General features: G+C 37.6%; 1 protein-coding gene across 1 annotated transcript in view; it reads left to right on the top strand.

The window, feature by feature from the left end:
- SOHLH2 (spermatogenesis and oogenesis specific basic helix-loop-helix 2) overlaps nt 1-17,559 on the top strand; it is a 47,561-nt gene that overhangs the window by 1,091 nt on the left and 28,911 nt on the right. The window contains exon 3 of the mRNA XM_077752636.1: nt 8,228-8,442. Within this exon, the coding sequence (XP_077608762.1) occupies nt 8,228-8,442 (215 nt within the window). The remainder of the gene's footprint in view (nt 1-8,227; nt 8,443-17,559) is intronic.

Here is a 17,559-nt window from a genome sequence, read left to right as displayed (position 1 = left end):
AGCAGGTATTCCAAATTAGAGGTCCAAGAGTAACCTAACCAAATGTAATGCATAGTTCTTCATGGGATCTTGGTTTGAACAAAGCAGCTCCTTTCTGACCATTAAGAAAAAAAATCCACAGGATAACTTGAAATTTAGAAAGCAGATGGGATGAAATTGCCACTAGAAGAAAAGTAGAAAAGCCACAGCTTAAAAGACCTAAAGAAGAAAGGCAAAGGCAAAAACAATTCTAGTGGTAGCTCAGGCTGAATGTTAGAAGAAACTGATGCAAGTTGACCAGAGGGTGCTCACCTGGTGATGAATTAGTTTTTATGCAGAGCACCTGGGCCCGGTGGGCCTCTGGATTTCTTTACCCCTTGACTCTCCCAGCTCACACCTGCTTCATCCTAAAGACAATGAACTACATATGGCACCCGGGCTCCTGGTGTTGGTCATTTCCAGACCTTTCTAACTGACAAGGGGGCAGCTCTGCCCAGGAGGGAAATAAACAAATGTTGCTTGGCGTTCAGAGTTATGCCTGCCATTATTATTATTTTGACAATTAGCTGGTCCAGCCTCTGTTCTCTGCAGCTTTGCTTCCACTGTCCTGCTCACTTACACCTGACCCCAGTCAATTGTCCCCTTTAAAGGAAGCAGCCGCTGAGATTACTTCTGCACAGTGATTTAGTCCTTGATTAATGTTTATGTTCAGATAACCAAGGGTCTCGAGACATTAATAGAACTGGACACAAATGCAGCCACTAGACACAACTCTTCCAGAGACAAGTTATTAAGAGGATAGAAAAAAACTTTTAAAGTTCCAATTTGTATTCTCAGTGAGGCTATCACATCCTAAAAATAGCAGGTTATGAAGAATTACCAAAAATGAAACATCTTAGAAGGGAGCAGTTCACATTAAATGAACTGAAATCATAACAGTCTTTGGAAGGACTTAAGCGTGAGCTGGTGATATGAAAAAAAAGTTAAAGGACTCTCCGAGAGAAGTTGAGCCATGAAGGATCAACTGTGGATGTCCTGCATCTAGTGGAAGATTGCCAAGGAGAGATGAAGACAGGAGGAAATAGAGAAATAGAAGGAAACTTCCAAAGCCAAAGATCCACTGAGTGCCAAGTACAATGAAGAAGATCCATACCCAGACACATCCTAGCAAACTGTCCGAACCTACAGCGTAGCGAGAGATGCACTGAAAGGAAAGCAAAGCAGCTTATTATTTGTATCAGCAACTGGATGCTAAGAAGAAAACAGACCAATAGCTTCAAGCTTCAGAGGCAAGGGATTTTGCCATTGGAAGTATTTACCAGGTAAAACTAGCACTGAATTGTGGGCCCTAATGCCACTATTACGTAATAGAAATAAGGGGTTTAATTCCCAAAGTTCTGGAGGAACAGCAGGAAGGAAAAAGGGAAATTCCATCAGCCTAACAGAAGGTGTGGGAAACAAAGAAACAAAATTTCTGCAGATAGGAAATGTGAAATAACAAATGAAGGGAATAAGACCACTTCAGGTTAAGTCCTAAATGTTTCACAGTTAATATTATTACTTGATATTAATGTACATTAGCTAATGCCATTAATGAAATTAATTAAATTCCTATATTAAAAACTAAAATCACATATTGTGAAAAGAAACCTAAAAATTCAGATATAGTCTATTTACAAAATTCTCACTAAACCAAAATGATATATAGAAAGGCTCGAAATAAAGAGAGATGAAAAATTACTGTATACCAGGAAAAATTTTAAGTTAAAAGCATTAAAAAGGACAAAGAAGAATATTTCATATATATGGTTTTCTGTCCATATAATTATCAATGTATGATATACTTGATATAGGTATTTTAAATATGCTATATAAACATTGTATGTTATTTAATAAATATTATGTTTTTATGTGAATGTGTATGATTATCATGAACCTTCATGTATCTAAGCCCAAAATAAATGCAGAGTCTGTAGTGGGAGAAACTGATAAATTGACACACCATAATTAGAGAGGAAAGTTGTTAACACATGCCATAAACTGAAACTTCAAGTAGACCTAAAGTAAGAAGGAAAACAATGACCAAGTTCTGTGCCCAGCAGAAAATATACTTTATTTTCAAGTATCCATGGAACATTAACAAAAAATAACTCTGTATTATGCCACAAAGAAAATATCAACAAATTCTAAGAGGTAGTCATGTAGGATACATTCACTGTTGACAATGCACTTGAAATAAGAAATTTTGTCAATAGACCAGAAGATTAAAAACCAAAACCAGGGGAGCCTGGAGGGCTCAGTCAGTTAAGCATCTGACTTCAGCTCAGGTCCTGATCTCACGGTTCGTGGGTTCGAGCCCCGCGTCAGGCTCTGTGCTGACAACCAGCTCAGAGCCTGGAGGCTGTTTCAGATTCTGTATCTCGCTTTCTCTCTCTGACCCTCCCCAGCTAACGCTGTCTCTCTCGCTCTCTCTCAGAAATAAATCATTTTTAAAAAATTATTAAAAAAAGAAACACTTTCTTGTTTAAAAACATAAATTAAAAAAAATAAAAAAATAAAAACCCAAACCAGAAATACTGTACTCTTGACAATTAAAAACTATTTATATAGATGTTTAATGTAACATTTAGGTTAAAATGGAAGTACAAAGTGAAATTTCAAACTAGCAATGAATGAACACAAATGCAATATTGATCAAAATCTGTGAGGGTACAGCAGAATGCCACTTGGAGGTCTGTGCCATCCAAAAGCTCTTTCTGCAGTGATGACAGTGTTCTAGTTCTGATATGGCAGCCATTTGCCATAGATGATATTGAGCACTATTGAGTCACTAGTGTAACTGATGTGAGTTTTAGACTCTGATTTTAGTTAAAATAAACGTAAATTGCCACATGTGGCTATCAATTAGACCACGCAGTTCTATAGTCTCTAATAAAGCATTACCATGAGAAAGAAGACAGAAAAGATTTAATTATATATTAATTTCCAGTTAGGAAGAATAACTCGACACAAATAATAAGCATTCTATAAATTTAAAAATTAATACATTTGAAAAGATAGATAAAATAGATTTAATATATATGTATATATATGAACAAATTACTTAAGAGAAGGTAGAAAATTTAATTTTACTGGTAGTCCTTAGGGAACTGTAAAAGGCACTCTAAAACTCATTCTCTAAATGGCCTCAGGCCCAGATTCTGCAGACATGTTTACCTAAATTTCAAGAAGCAGAAAATTCTGTTTTATAAAATATTCAAGGCCATAAAATAATATTGAAGCTTTCTGTTTTATTCTTCAAAGCTGGCATAACCCTGATGATACCCAAGCCAGATAAGACAATGTAATAAAACAAAGTTGTATCCTATTTTGCTCATGAATATAGATGGAAAAATCTAAAATAATATGAATGAATTTAGTCTGTTACACATTATGTATAGGTTTATCCCGGCAAGGTGATGATGGCTTGTCATTAGGAAATCTGTTAATGTAATACACTACTTAACAGAATAAAGGAGGAAATATATGATCATGTTGATACCAAAATATTTGGTAAATTTAAATACCCATTTCTAGTTTAAAATTCTTACCTTCCAAGTAGAAAGAAACTTCTTTAACTTCGTAGAGGGTATTGACCAGTATGATACTTCTGTGTCATATTTAGTGGCAAAAACATTTCAAATATTCCCACTAAACTCAGGAACAAAGTAAAAATACCCAGTGTTACTCCTTCTATTCACCATTGTTTTGGGTGTTCTAGCCAGGTGCTTTATGATCAATAAATAAAAAGCATAAATTCTGGGTATAGGGACAAAAATGTCATTTTTGAAGACAGGATGATTATTTATATTCCTAGAAAATCCAGAAGAATCAACTAAAGTGTATTGGAACTAAAGATAGTACCATAAGTTTCTTGAAGGAGATTCCTCATACAGAAGTTAGTAGTGCTGTCTGTGTTGGCTATAATCAACCAGAAAATACAATGAGAGGGGCGCCCAGGTGGCTTAGTCGGTTAGGTGTCCGACTTTCGCTCAGGTCATGATCTCGCGGTTCGTGGGTTCGAGCCCCACATCGGGCTCTGTGCTGACTGCCAGCTCAGAGCCTGGAGCCTGTTTCAGAGTCTGTGACTCTCTCTCTCTGACCCTCCCCTGCTCACGCTGTCTCTCTCTCTCTCCTAGAAATAAAGAAAACATTAAAAAAAAATTAAAAAAAGAAAATACAATGAGAAAAGCTATCCCTTTTACAATGACTCCTCAACTTTGAAATATCTAGGAATAAACATGAGGACATGTGCAGAAACTGTGTGAAGGTAACATTTAAAAAGACCTGAGGTTTCTAAGTCCTACTTCTTAAATAGGGAGATTTAATACGGTAATGATATTCCCTAATTAATCTGTAAAATACAGGCAGCCACAATCAAAATGTTAACAGGCTTCTTTGTAGAACTTGACAACCTGATGCTAAAATTCTGTTGGAGGAGAAATTCTGGGAAATATCTAAGAATGAAATTGAAGAGTAGCAAGGAGGGAACTATAAGCTCTATCAAATATAAAAGAAATAAAAAGCTAGTAATTAATGTCTTATTAATCAGGAATAGGCAACTAGATCAGTGGGTCAGAAGGAAGCCCAGGAAATCATACATTTCTAGATCTATAAAGGTGGCATTTGAAAATACTGGGAGAAATTTATTCAATAAGGCTACCTGGGTAATTAGCCCTGCATTTGAAAGAGATGAAATTAGATACATCACCAAATAAATTCCATACGACATAAAAAGCAAAATGCAAAAAATAGCACCGTAAAAGTATTAGAACACACTATGAAAGCACATTTTAATAATGTGAATAGAGATGGCTTTGAAAGCAAGACGAAATTCACCAAACTCATAAAGGAAACAGTAGGCGGTTGTTACTAAATATTAAACATTTATTTGTGACAGATCTTATAATCAAAGTTAAAAGCCATGACAAGTGGAAAAAAGTAGTTAACAGATCCAGAATATATAAACCATGGAGCAATAATAAAATGATAAACAACAAATAGGAATGTAGAAAAAGGTAATAGACAAGCATAATAAATAGAATATGCAATAAATAGAAGTGGAAATTACCACTACAATAAAAAGATACCCAACTTCACAAGTAATGTGAAAAAAAGCAAACAAGAAGGAAGACTGAGGTTTTTGTTTTTGTTTTGCTCACAATATTGGCAAAAATGAAAAAAAATAGTCATATTAAGGATTGGGGAAATGGTACTCTTATACACTGTTGGTGGGGATATAAATTTTTCTTTTGGGGAGAACAATTTGGCAGTATCTAAGTTGAAAAACAAAAGCAAAAAATTACCTATTAGTCTCATAGTTTTACCTCTAGGACTTAGACTTGTACAAAGGCGTATTTATTTCTCTACTTTTCCTTTAAAAATAAACTATTGACACATGATTCATAACCATGCAATTCATGCATTTAAAGTGTACACTTCCATGGTTGCTATTCACAGAAGTGGACTAACATCACCACAGTAAATGTTGGTACATCTTCTTCCTTCCAGAAGGAAACTGTACCCATTAGCAATCACTCCAACCTCCGTAACCCCCAGCAAGCACTAAGTACTTGTCTCTATGGATTTGTCTACTCTGGATATTTCATGTAAATAGAATCATGGTCTTTTGTGATTGATAGGCTCCTTTTACTTGGCATAAAGTTTTCAGGCTTCATCCATGTTGTGGAATATGTCAGCACCTCATTCCTTTTTATTAAGGTTGTGGTATAATATACATAATATACTATTTACCACTTACACCATTTCTAAGTGTACATTGGTATTAAGTATATTTATGATGCTATCTATGCAACTTTTACCACTATCCATTTTCAGAACTTATAACTTTATAACTTTGTCTGCCTTATCTCACTTACCATAATGTTTTCAAGGTTCACTCACATTGTAGCATATATCAGAATTCAGTTCCTTTTTCTTTTTTTTTTTAAATTTATTTCTGACAGAGAGACAGCATGAGCAGGGAAGGGGCAGAGAGAGAGGGAGACACAGAATCTGAAACAGGCTCCAGGCTCTGAGCTAGCTGTCAGCACAGAGCCTGACGCGGGGCTCGAACCCACGAACTGAGATCATGACCCGTGCTGAAGTCGACACTCAACCACTGAGCCACCCAGGCGCCCCTTCAGTTCCTTTTTAAGGCTGAATAATATTCCATTCATTGTACATGCCACTTTTTCATTCTTTTAAACAGTAGTCTCATTTATTTCTTTGATTCAGTCCTGTCCATTATTCATATTAGATCTGTTACAAGTTATCCACAGTTTGCTTTGAATTTAGTGAGACTAAAAATACGTATGTACAAGGATATATTTACAAAGGTGTTTATTTACAGCATTATGACAACAATGGTTTAATTACTGTCATCATAAATGAGGAATATTGGATCAAGATGAAAGATGAGTACATGTTCTCCTTCCACTTCAGATCCCAACAAATGATAGAAAACATGTATTTAAGAGAGTAAATCTTTAACAGGTTGGGAAGTGAGAATGTTCCCAGTGAACTGGCATTTCTGAGGAACTGTTGAACTACAGTGAGAAAAGCAATTCACTTTTAAAAATGTAATATCTCCTTTATGAAAATAAGGTATATGTGTGTTATATGATTAACATAGAATTCATCTGGAAGGATATAAACAAAATCATTGATAGTGGTTTCTTCTGAGGAGGGGATTAAATTAAGATATGAGTGAGGCATAAAGGAAGACTCACTTTTTTATTTATTTATTTTTTAACAACAGAAGGAAGAAAATTAGAAGGCAGAAATAAGAAGGGCCAAGGTTTTACTTCCTTTAAACCTGATTAGTTTCTCTTACCCCCCAAGTTCCCTTCAGCAGCCCCTGGGAACCGGGGGGTGAAGAGGGTAAATTCCAAGGTGGGCACCTTCACCAGCGTCCTGCCCTGAAGGGTTGTGTTCTTTGGCAAGCTGCCTTTCGCCCTCTTATTTTATTTATTTTTTTAACATTTATTTATCCTTGAGAAACAGAGACAGCATGAGCTGGGGAAGGGCAGAGAGAGAGGAAGACACAGAATCTGAAGCAAGTTCCAGGCTCTGAGCTGTCAGTGCAGAACCGATGGAGAGCTCGAACCCGTGAACCATGAGATCATGATCTGAGCCGAAGTTGGGCACTTAACCCACGAAGCTACCCAGGCGCCCCAAGCTGCCTTTCTCTTCACTGGTAGATCAGATTTCTTCATCCAGTTTTTTTGGCTTCAGTTCTCGTCAGCTCGCAGATCTGTTTTCTCGTGTGGACCTGCCTGTGACCCGCCATTCCCAAGTGTCTGCTGTTTCCATTAATTTAAGCCTCTCCCTTCTTTGACTGTTTTAGTGGATTATGTTCAATAGCTGTAGAGAATAAAACATAGGAAAATAAAAGGTGAAGATGGAAATTATATTTTTCCTGATTGAATGTGCTTGAAAATAACCCCCATAGGAAAGAAAGATGCTTTTTGGCTCTAAAATTATTGGGGTTTGAAGGGCACATATATTCCATTTAAAGAAAAGACTGAATGTCTCTTGGAATTTAGGAATTTAAATCTTACTTTGTTCTCTGGAATGTGTGTTTTATTTAAAAAAAAAATGGTTTAAGAGAGTGGTTTTCTCATTAGTAAACAGCTTTTCCAGCAGGATGAGTGATTAGGAAACTGGGCTTTAAGAATCCTGTCTATTGTTTCCAGAGTGAGAAAGAAACTGAGAGGGAAATCACAGTACAGTAGTTATTTATAGGCAGAACTTTTAAAAATAGCATGACCTTAGGGGCATCTGGGTGGCTCAGTTGGTTAAGCATATGACATCAGCTCAGGTCATGATCTCACAGTTCATGGGTTCGAACCCCGCATCAGGCTCTATACTGACTGCTCAGAGCCTGGAACCTGCTTCAGAGTCTGTGTCTCCCTCTCTCTCTGCCCCTCCCCCTGCTCACACTCTGTCTCTTTCTCTCAAAAATAAGTAAACATAAAAACAGACCTAAAAACATAGCATGACCTTCAGATTCACTCACTACTAAGTACTGAGGACAAGAAACTAATAGTTCCTGTCCCCGAGGTGCTTATAGTTGACCATTCAGTCTACTTGTACAGTCAGTCCTGGTGTTATTTGTCACCTTTATTTTATTCTCTCATACATGACATCTTCCCTGTGCTCAGGTATTAATTATGTGGTACTTCTGCTTTTTTTCCTTCTCTTTCAGGCAAAAATAGACCTCTTACTAGTTGGAGATGTCACTGTTCAGTACCTGGCTGATATTGCACAGAAATCCTTTTCAAATATTGCAAAAGTCACTGTAACTGTCAGGGATGTGGAGGGGGCAGCAGCACTTCTGCTGAATTGTCCCTTTGACGTGGTTTTCCTGAAGATGACTGCTTTACCAACTGCTGATGAGGCAGAAGCCACCAAATTAATTAGGTAAACTTCAAAAACCTTTACTCTGTATCTTTATAATAGTTTTATTTTTTATTTTTAAATTTATTTTTAAATTTTTAAAGTTTTATTTATTTACTTACATATTTATTTGAGAAAGAGAGAGTGTGCACAAGTGGGAAAGGGGCAGAGAGAAAGAGAGAATTATAAACTGGTTTTTGCACCATCAGCACAGAACCTGATACGGGGCTTGAACTCATGAACTGTGAGATCATGATCTGAGCCTAGATCAAGAATCAGATGCTTAACCAACTGTGCCACCCAGGAGCCCCTTGAAACCCATTCCTATAAGGAAAAAAAAAAAAAAGAAAAAACCTTAACAGATGGTACTATTTATGCTTTAATTTTTAAGATGAGAGATATTTTCATGGGAAGAATAGATATACATAGTGTTGTTTTTATTGCCAGTTTGGCATACTGGCAATAAAATAAGATAATAAGAATTATCATTTTAGGGGCGCCTGGGTGGCTTAGTCGGTTAAGCGTCCGACTTTCGCTTAGGTCATGGTCTCGCGGTTCGTGGGTTTGAGCCCCGCGTCGGGCTCTGTGCTGACTGCCAGCTCGGAGCCTGGAGCCTGTTTCAGTCTGTGACTCCCTCTCACTCTGACCCTCCCCTGCTCACGCTGTCTCTCTCTCTCCTAGAAATAAATAAAAATATTAAAAAAAAAAAAGAATTATCATTTTAATTTAAAAAGTAATTGATGTGGAGGCACCTAGTTGGCTCAGTTGGTTAAGTGTCCAACTTCGACTCTGGTCGTGATCTCGTGGTTAGTGAGTTTGAGCTCCATGTCGGGCTCTGTGTGGACAGCTCAGAGCCTAGAGCCTGCTTCAGATTCTGTATCTCCCTCTCCCTGCTCGTCCCCAACTCACTCACTCTCTTTCTCTCTCTCTCTCTCTCTCAAAAATAAACATTGAAAAAAAAGTAAAAAAAAAAGAAAAAAGAAGTAATTGATGTGGATGAATATGAGAATTATTTGGTCACAGAAATTTATTTGGTATATAGTACTTATGTTAATCCCATAATTACTCCTTTTTAATAACTATGTCATTAAAGGACTCATCTTTTTAGAGTTCATTAATTTTTATGGCAGATACTAAGGTGAGCACTCTCAGCTCTATGTTATATTAGTGATGGACTAAAAGTGTCTCCTTCAAGAGATGTCTTAATGTGGAAGAGCCCTGAAGCTCTCTGGATTTCTCAAGTCCAGATCAATATCACCTCCAATATTTTTGTTTCATCTTGTAGCTCCATAAATGTCACTGTAGAGATCCGGAGGCTGGTTGTGGGAGGAATGTGTTGCTTCCTTGCCTGACTACATAGGATTTTGAGCCATTTGGGGTGTTTTTAAACACAGTTAGGTCAAAACAAATTCATTCCCCTTCTACAAGAAAATTTGATAGATAAAATGTAATTGCAGATAATATTGGAATATATAAGGACTTGTAATAATTACTGGACAGGCCTTTCAAGACTAAAGGAGAATGTTCAGAGACAATATTATTATCCCTTAATAAAAAGGAGCACGCATATTATGTTAGGGGATAAGAAAAGTAGGAATGGGAAGAGGCCAAAGTAATGAGTTCTTTGTTAAAGACAGAGACAGAGAGATGGACGCAGCTCCTGGGGTTTCTTAGAACAGATTATCTACTGCATTTGTTTTGGCTTTCTCCTGGGAGTATGAACTCCAGACAAACCAGGCTGATGACTTCAAAGTGGATTTCATTTCCAAGACATGTTGTGAACTGTCCTCCTTCTGAAGATATACCTAGTTTATTACATACCTATAAAAAATGACTCCTATCAATAGAATTCCCCTGGCTGGGACCTCATCATAAGTATTGCATTTATTATAGTATTTTGGCATTTTTACAGCAGTGTTATGGGGGAGGTAGAACAGGCTTCTTCTTCCCTACTTGGCAAACAGCTAAGGGTGAAGTGGATTACTTAACATCGTATGGCTTGTTTTTACAGAACTCAGAGTAGAACTCTTTTCTCTTCATGTTCCTTATGTAAAGGTCTATAAGTATTTGGCTTCTGCGTTGAAGCCCCTTCTTTTACACCTCTAAGATTCAATATGTGCCAAACTTTGTATGCACTACACATTCAAGTCATTTTAGAGGAGCACTGGACAAATTAGTGTCTGATCTCTCTCTTCATTCCAAAAGTGGGAGCCTAGCCAGGTGTCTCTGACTGTAGTAAAGGCTTCATATTTCCTCAGTATTGAAGCTACATGTTGAACAGGATGAGATTAAATTTCTATTTAAGAACAAGTCTTATGTCTGGTTGCAATTATTAAAAGGTAGAAGGTTGGAGGAGAGAATGGATTCACCATGTGGATTCTCCCTATTGCTGGTTTCTGTGCTCTGAATAACACGGCCAAAGATTTCTCAGCAGGGAAAAGAAGGTGTTAAATGAAGGTATTAAATATATAGACATGCCAAAATAGTAGATTTACTGTATGGTTCTACTATTTTGCTATAAAAACATTTGTCTGAAAAGAAAAAAAGGATCATTTGAAAATACCTGGATTTGTTTTTCCTGCCTCTTGTTCTGCTGTTCCCAGTATCTAGGTTAGATATTAACTAAGACCAAGTATTCAGTACCTTGCAGTGGGTATGAGTGAGTGACTGTGTGGATGAATAGGAGAAATGCCATTCAGGGCAGACAGTGAGTTCTAGCTTTTGTGTTCCTCCCTAAAAAATGGACCGTTTTCTTGATGAAATCTTTGCCTTTCATCATACTGGCCTCAGAATGTCTTGCCCTCAGAACTGTACCGAGTTTTTTACTATCAATTATTTAAATCCTTGTGGAGCATGTTTATATTTTTGAACCTGTGGTTTTTTACTTAGAGTAATGAGTCCTATAAATGTACTACCCCTTTTGTAAGGTATTTAAGCCTTTATCTTTCCTAAAGTACTGTATATTTTGAGTTTGGACTGACATTTAATGACTAAACCAAAATAAAATGTCTTGTTTAGCTTTTCTTCTGCTGTATTTTAGATTTTTCCCTCTTAGATCCTTGTTGTAATATCTCAAAATCTAGATGGGTTCAGCAACATATACAACTATTTATCTTACTTTTATTTTCTATGGCTGCTTTATGTATTTTGCCAGTTAATAAGGAGCTTCATATAGAGTAGAAATACCCACATTTATTTGCAGTATGAGAGCCCATGATCAAAAATCTGTATATCTATAAGGCAGATGGATTTCTATTAAAAATAAGAATGAAGTATGTAGCCTGTTCGCTATAGTGTAGACTTATTTTAGAATAAAATGTAAGCAGCCTGTTTAATAAGATTCTTAAATTTATTCTTATAGAAGAACTATGTTTTCAGCTTGAAGCTAATCAGTGATCAATTTTAATCATTCATAAAAATATTGGTACTTCACAGAATGACATTCTCAAGAATTATGGCACATCTCAATTACAGGTTAACATTCTTAATAGTACTCCACAATTGGGTTTCATTTTATGAATACATTTTTATTGAGCTAGATGATCTCAAATACTACCCGTTGATAAAATATATTTTAAAAACATTTTTAAAGTTTATTTTTGAGAGAGAGATGGACAGAGTGCGAGCAGGAAAGGGACAGAGAGAGAGGGAGACACAGAGTCTGAAGCAGGCTCCAGGCTCTGAGCTGTCAGCACAGAGCCTGATGCTAGTCTGGAACTCATGAGCCATGAGATCATGACCTGAGCTGAAGTCAGACACTTAACCGACTGAGCCACCCAGGCACCCCAACATTGATAAAATATTTTAAGATAGTTTTAGGGTTCATATGCTTAGCTTCAGAATTCTAAAATTAAGCCACACCCAAAAAGCAGATACTTGATAATTCAGACACATCCTGATACTTTATCTTCCAAAGACAGGTATGTAAAAATTAAAATATCTTTAAAACTCATCAACAGTGTATGGATCCTGTCTGACATTGTGATTTTCCATTTCATGAAATGTCTCTGCAGTTCTTAGAATTCTGTGGTTCTCCTGAGCTGAAAGCAGCCCAGCAATAGCAAAGGAATGAGGTTCCATCTGCTCAGTCTACAAACCAAGTTTGGTTCTGACTTTATTTTTCCCATATAGTTTTAATTGTCTGAACAGTTACCTTATTAATTCACTAAGAAAACATCATCTTGTGAGCCACAGGGATCTACAAGTTGTGCTTTTGTGTCCCCAATTCCAAAACATCTTTTACTTGACAGTGCAGCTCAGTAAATCTCATTAGCTAGTTGACATGAGCTCCCCTGCTGAATGCTTGATAATAAACAAAATAACCACAAACATCAAAGTAGTTTTACTAAAAACATTATTCTGTAAATTGATGGTTGAGTATAAATAGGAATTGAGGAAAATTCTAGGTCTTGAGATGCCTAACATCATGTGGTGACCTTGACTTAGGATGGTCACAGCAGGAACTCTTCTGAAGAATAGCGTAATGGGAGGAAAGCACACCAACCTTTACTCTTGACCAGAATAAACTCTCAGAACTCAACTACTTATCACAGGTACTCTATTAGTAGCAAGTGAACTTAAGTGTTTTCACGTGTATAGTAAAGCTCTCAACTTCCTCATTGCAAATGTTTGTTTTAAGTAATTGTCATTAGCAAAGAACATTATTTGTTACAAGTCCCAAATAGACCAGCCAAGTTATTTTGGCTGCATTTGGCCCACAGACAGCATAACGGATAACTGTACTCAAGAATACTACCCCAAAATGACACTGGCTTTTGTCCCTTGAGGTCCTTTTTACTCTAAAGTAAATGTTAGAAACTTTCCCTGGCTTCATAGAGACTTATTAGATATCATTGGTTCTTTTATTGATGATAGATTTCAGAGGCTAGGGCTTTCATGAGGCTCTTTAGTCAACTGAGTGTATAACTCAGTTCAAGACACTTTATATGATCTCTGCCCACATCCCCCCTCCCCACCCCCTTCCCCCACTACCAGGGACCAGACCTGGGGATAGTGGCAAGATTAGGGATCTGTACTGCTTGCAGTTTGAGCTTATAACTGCTTCCAGTTTCAGAGAATACCTGAGATGGGCATAGGAAGGGATACTAGAATATCAACAGCCAATCTTGTATGTAAAGTATGGTCTCAGGAACCATCACAACATTTAAACAGTATATTGTATGAAATACAATGAGGAGAAATGAATTGTTCCGTGACGAATTGCAAATTTTTAAAACCCAAGAGACTTCAACTAAGAAGGTACTCATAAGGTCTCAGAATCTGCAATTTGATTTTGGCATATGAAAGAAGTGCTTTTAATTGGGGTAGATGAAAGAGGTGTTTGCTTTTGTTTTGGTGTTGCTTTAAGGAACATTCATTCATTAGGAGAGGACTTTTTGGTGTGTTTTTTTTTCCTTTTTCGTGATCTGGAAACTAGAAACTCTTTTAGCTTATCAATCTGTAGAGAATGTGAATGAGCAGCTGAGCTACAGACCAGTGTGTTGGATTCTGGGAATTCTATTGGTTAGTGGGGCTCCTGTACAGCATCACAATTAGGGTTTCACTAGCAGGGGAAGTGTTTGGGTTGGTAACTGATTCTGTGCTAATGACAAAAATTCAGGAATTCCAACTCTGATGTAAAGTTTGAAGCCTTAAAGTCATCATGAGGGTATTATCCAAACCTAACATATTTTTAATGCCAATAACATCAATTTGTAAAATGAAAAAAGAGACAGAATATTTCTTAAAAAATTTTTTTTAATGTTTATTTTGAGAGGGAGAGAGAGAGACAGAGTATGAGTGGGTGAGGGGCAGAGAGAGAGGGAGACACAGAATCCAAAGCAGGCTCTAGGCTCTGAGCCATCAGCACAGAGCCAGAAGTGGGGCTCTAACCCATGAACCATGAGATCATGACCTGAGCAGAAGTCAGATGCTCAACTAACGGAGCCACCCAGCACCCCAGACATAGAATATTTCTAAAAGCTAAGAATCTGTTTTATTTAAAATTCTAAAGTGTGCTTATAATTTACTTTTTGTTGAAGCAACAAGTATTTTTTATTCCAAAAGTTGGACTAAACTAAAAACTTGTAAGTTTCTTTTTGTGGGCCTGTTTGTTAGTGCATCTTTCCCTGCCACTTCTGTTTCCTCATCCAGGAATCATACCTCCATTATACCCCACTTACAAATATACATGAAATACTTACACTGGGGTGAGTGACATTCTTGTCCCCCACCACGCCAGCGTGCCCTCCCATACCAATATGCTCATGTGCCTTTCCTTCTTTCACGTCCAGTCTGCCGGTCTAATCCTATGCTCCTCCCGTGTATGCCTGTTTTGATGGCATTATTTCTGCCTGAGCTTCTCATTTCTTCTTAGAAGTGTGCATTCTCTCCTTTTTTTTTCTCTTTTAGTTCAAACTCCTCTGAATTTATAGAGCAGAATCAAGCCTGAAGAGACCTCTGTTGTGTGAATGTCATATGTTAGCACTAATCCTGCTTGTTTGAAGTAATTAGTAAATACTCAGAATTATTTATTTATAACAATTTTTTTTAAGTTTTAAGTTTATTTATTTTGAGAGATAGTGAGTGGGAAGGGGCAGAGAGAGAGAGACAGAGAATATCCCAAGCAGGCTTTGCACTGTCAGCACGAAGCCTGATACAAGGCTCAGACTCATGAACTATGAGGTCATGACCTGAGCTGAAACCAAGAATCGGACGCTTAACCAACTGAGCCACCCATGTGCCCCAGAAATATTTTTTTAAAGAAAGTTTTCAAGTATGTCTACTTTTTTCTACCATCAGTTCTTGCCTGCCTAACTGCAGTATGGTCTCTTAAATCCACCCTGCATTACCACCCTCTATCTGTCCAGGCCATCATAGAATGTCCTTTCTAAAATGCAAATACAATCATGCCAATGTCTTAATAGCTTCCCATTGTCCATTTAATAAAGTACCAAATATTTAATTTGGCCCAAAGGCCTATGTATTTCTTTGGTCTCATCATATGTGTCCCTCCTCAGATGCTCTGCACCATATTGGACATTTTTCACTTTCTCAAACTTACCTGTTCTCTATACCCCACGCCTTTCCCCAGGGTTTGTTCTCTTTGTCCCGGGTGTACTTTACCGCTTATCTGCATCTGCTCTCCCCTAGCTCTACCTTTTGTGTGGCTAACCCCTACTCAGCCACAGAGGCGTTTCCTCCTGGAAGCTTGACTTTGCAGAGTGGGTTAGTTCCCAAGTAGGTACTCCCACTGGCCCTGTGGCTTTCCTTCACAGCACTGGGTACATATTTGACTACTTCATTAATTATCTGCAGTGATTTCTTCAATGTCTGACCTTTTCAAGAAACTAAACTCAATCAGAGCAGAGACCTTGTCTTCCTGTCTGTTTATGGTATGTATCCCCCAGAGCCAAGCACAGAGTCTGACATATAGTGGGTTCTCAATATATATGACTCAGATATGTAAATCTTATATACAGTGACCCTTGAACAACATGAGGATTAGGGGCACAAATGCCTTGCACAGTCGGAAATCCATGGATACCTTTTTTTGTGGGGATATATTTTTTTTATTGTGGTAAAATCCCATCACACAAATTTTACTATCTTGTCCATTTTTTAAAAATGTTTGTTTATTTTGAGAGCACAAGCAGGGGAGGGGCAGAGAGGAAGAGAGAGAATCCCAAGAAGTCTCTGCAGTGCCAGTGTGGAGCCCCACGCAGGGCTTGAACCCTCCGAACTGCGAAATCATGACCAGAGCCAAAATCAAGAGTCACATGCTTAACCCATCGAGCCACCTAGGTGCCTCCCATCTTTGTCCATTTTTAAGTGTTCAGTTCAGTAGTGTTAAATGTATTCACATTGTTGTGAAGTATGTCTCCAGAACTTTTTCATTTTGCAAATCAGAAATTTTATTCCTATTAAACAAGTCTTCCTTTACCCCTCCCAAAACTCTTAGTAACCACCATTTTACTTTGTATTTCTATGAATTTGACTACTTTGGATACCTCCTATAAGTGGAATTATATAGTATTTTTTTGTGTGTGACTGGCTTATTTTACTTAATGTCTTAAAGTTTCATCCATATTATAGTATTTAACAGATTGTTCCTTCTTTTTTAAGGCTGAGTAATATATTTCATTTTATATAACACTGTGATGGGTAATTTTATTTTTTTATTTTTTTAAGGTTTATTTATTTTTGAGAGAGAAGAGACAGTGCTAGCAGGGAACAGACAAGAGAGAGAGGGAGACACAGAATCTGAGGCAGGATTCTGAGCTCTCAGCACAGAGCTTGATGCAGGGCCTGAACCCACAAACCATGAGATCATGACCGGAGCCAAAGTTGGACACTAACCGACTGAGCCACCCAGGAGCCCCTGTGATGGTTATTTTTTATATGTTAACTTGATTGGGCCATGGGAAGCCTAGATATTTGGAAAAACATTCCTCTGGGTGTGTCTGTAAGGATGTTTCTGAAATATTGTCACACCACGTTCATAGCACTATTCATAGTAGCCAAGAGGTAGAAGCAACCCAAATGTCCATAGACAGATGAATGGATAAACACAGTGTGGCTATATTAATCAGGATTCTTCAGAGAAACAGAGCCAGTAAGATGGCGATCTATCATCTATCTGCCCATCTATCTAGAGATAGGGAGAGACATTGATTTATTTTAAGGAAGAGGCTCATGTGGTAGTGAAAGCCAAGCTGTCCCAGGATCTGTAGTTGGCAAGCCAGAGACCCAGGAGAGCCAATGTTTAGTTCCAGTCCAAATCCAAAGGTCTGAGGATCAGGAAAGCTGATGGTATAGATTTCATTTGAAAAGCTGGAAGTCTCAAGACCCAAGAAGTGTCAATATTTCAGTCTGAGTCTGAAGGCTGGAAAAGGCCAGTGTCTCAACTCAGTAGTCAGGCTGGGGGAGCTCCTCAGACTTCTGTTCTACTTAGATCTTCACTTAATTAGATGAAACTCACCCACTTTTGGAATGGCAATCTGATTTATTCAGTCTGTCTCAATTCAAATGTGGTTCTCATTCACGTGTAACTTTCAACTCCCCCCCCGCCTCCAAAATTTAACTACTGATAGTCTGCTGTTGACCAGAAGCCTTACTGATAATTTGGCAGTCAATTAACAC

The sequence above is a fragment of the Crocuta crocuta genome, unplaced genomic scaffold (genome assembly GCF_008692635.1).
Source record: "Crocuta crocuta isolate KB4526 unplaced genomic scaffold, BGI_CrCroc_1.0 scaffold190, whole genome shotgun sequence".
NCBI lineage: Eukaryota > Metazoa > Chordata > Mammalia > Carnivora > Hyaenidae > Crocuta > Crocuta crocuta.
The sequence above is the reverse complement of the archived record's forward strand: the minus strand, read 5'-3'. Positions and strand labels throughout refer to the sequence as shown.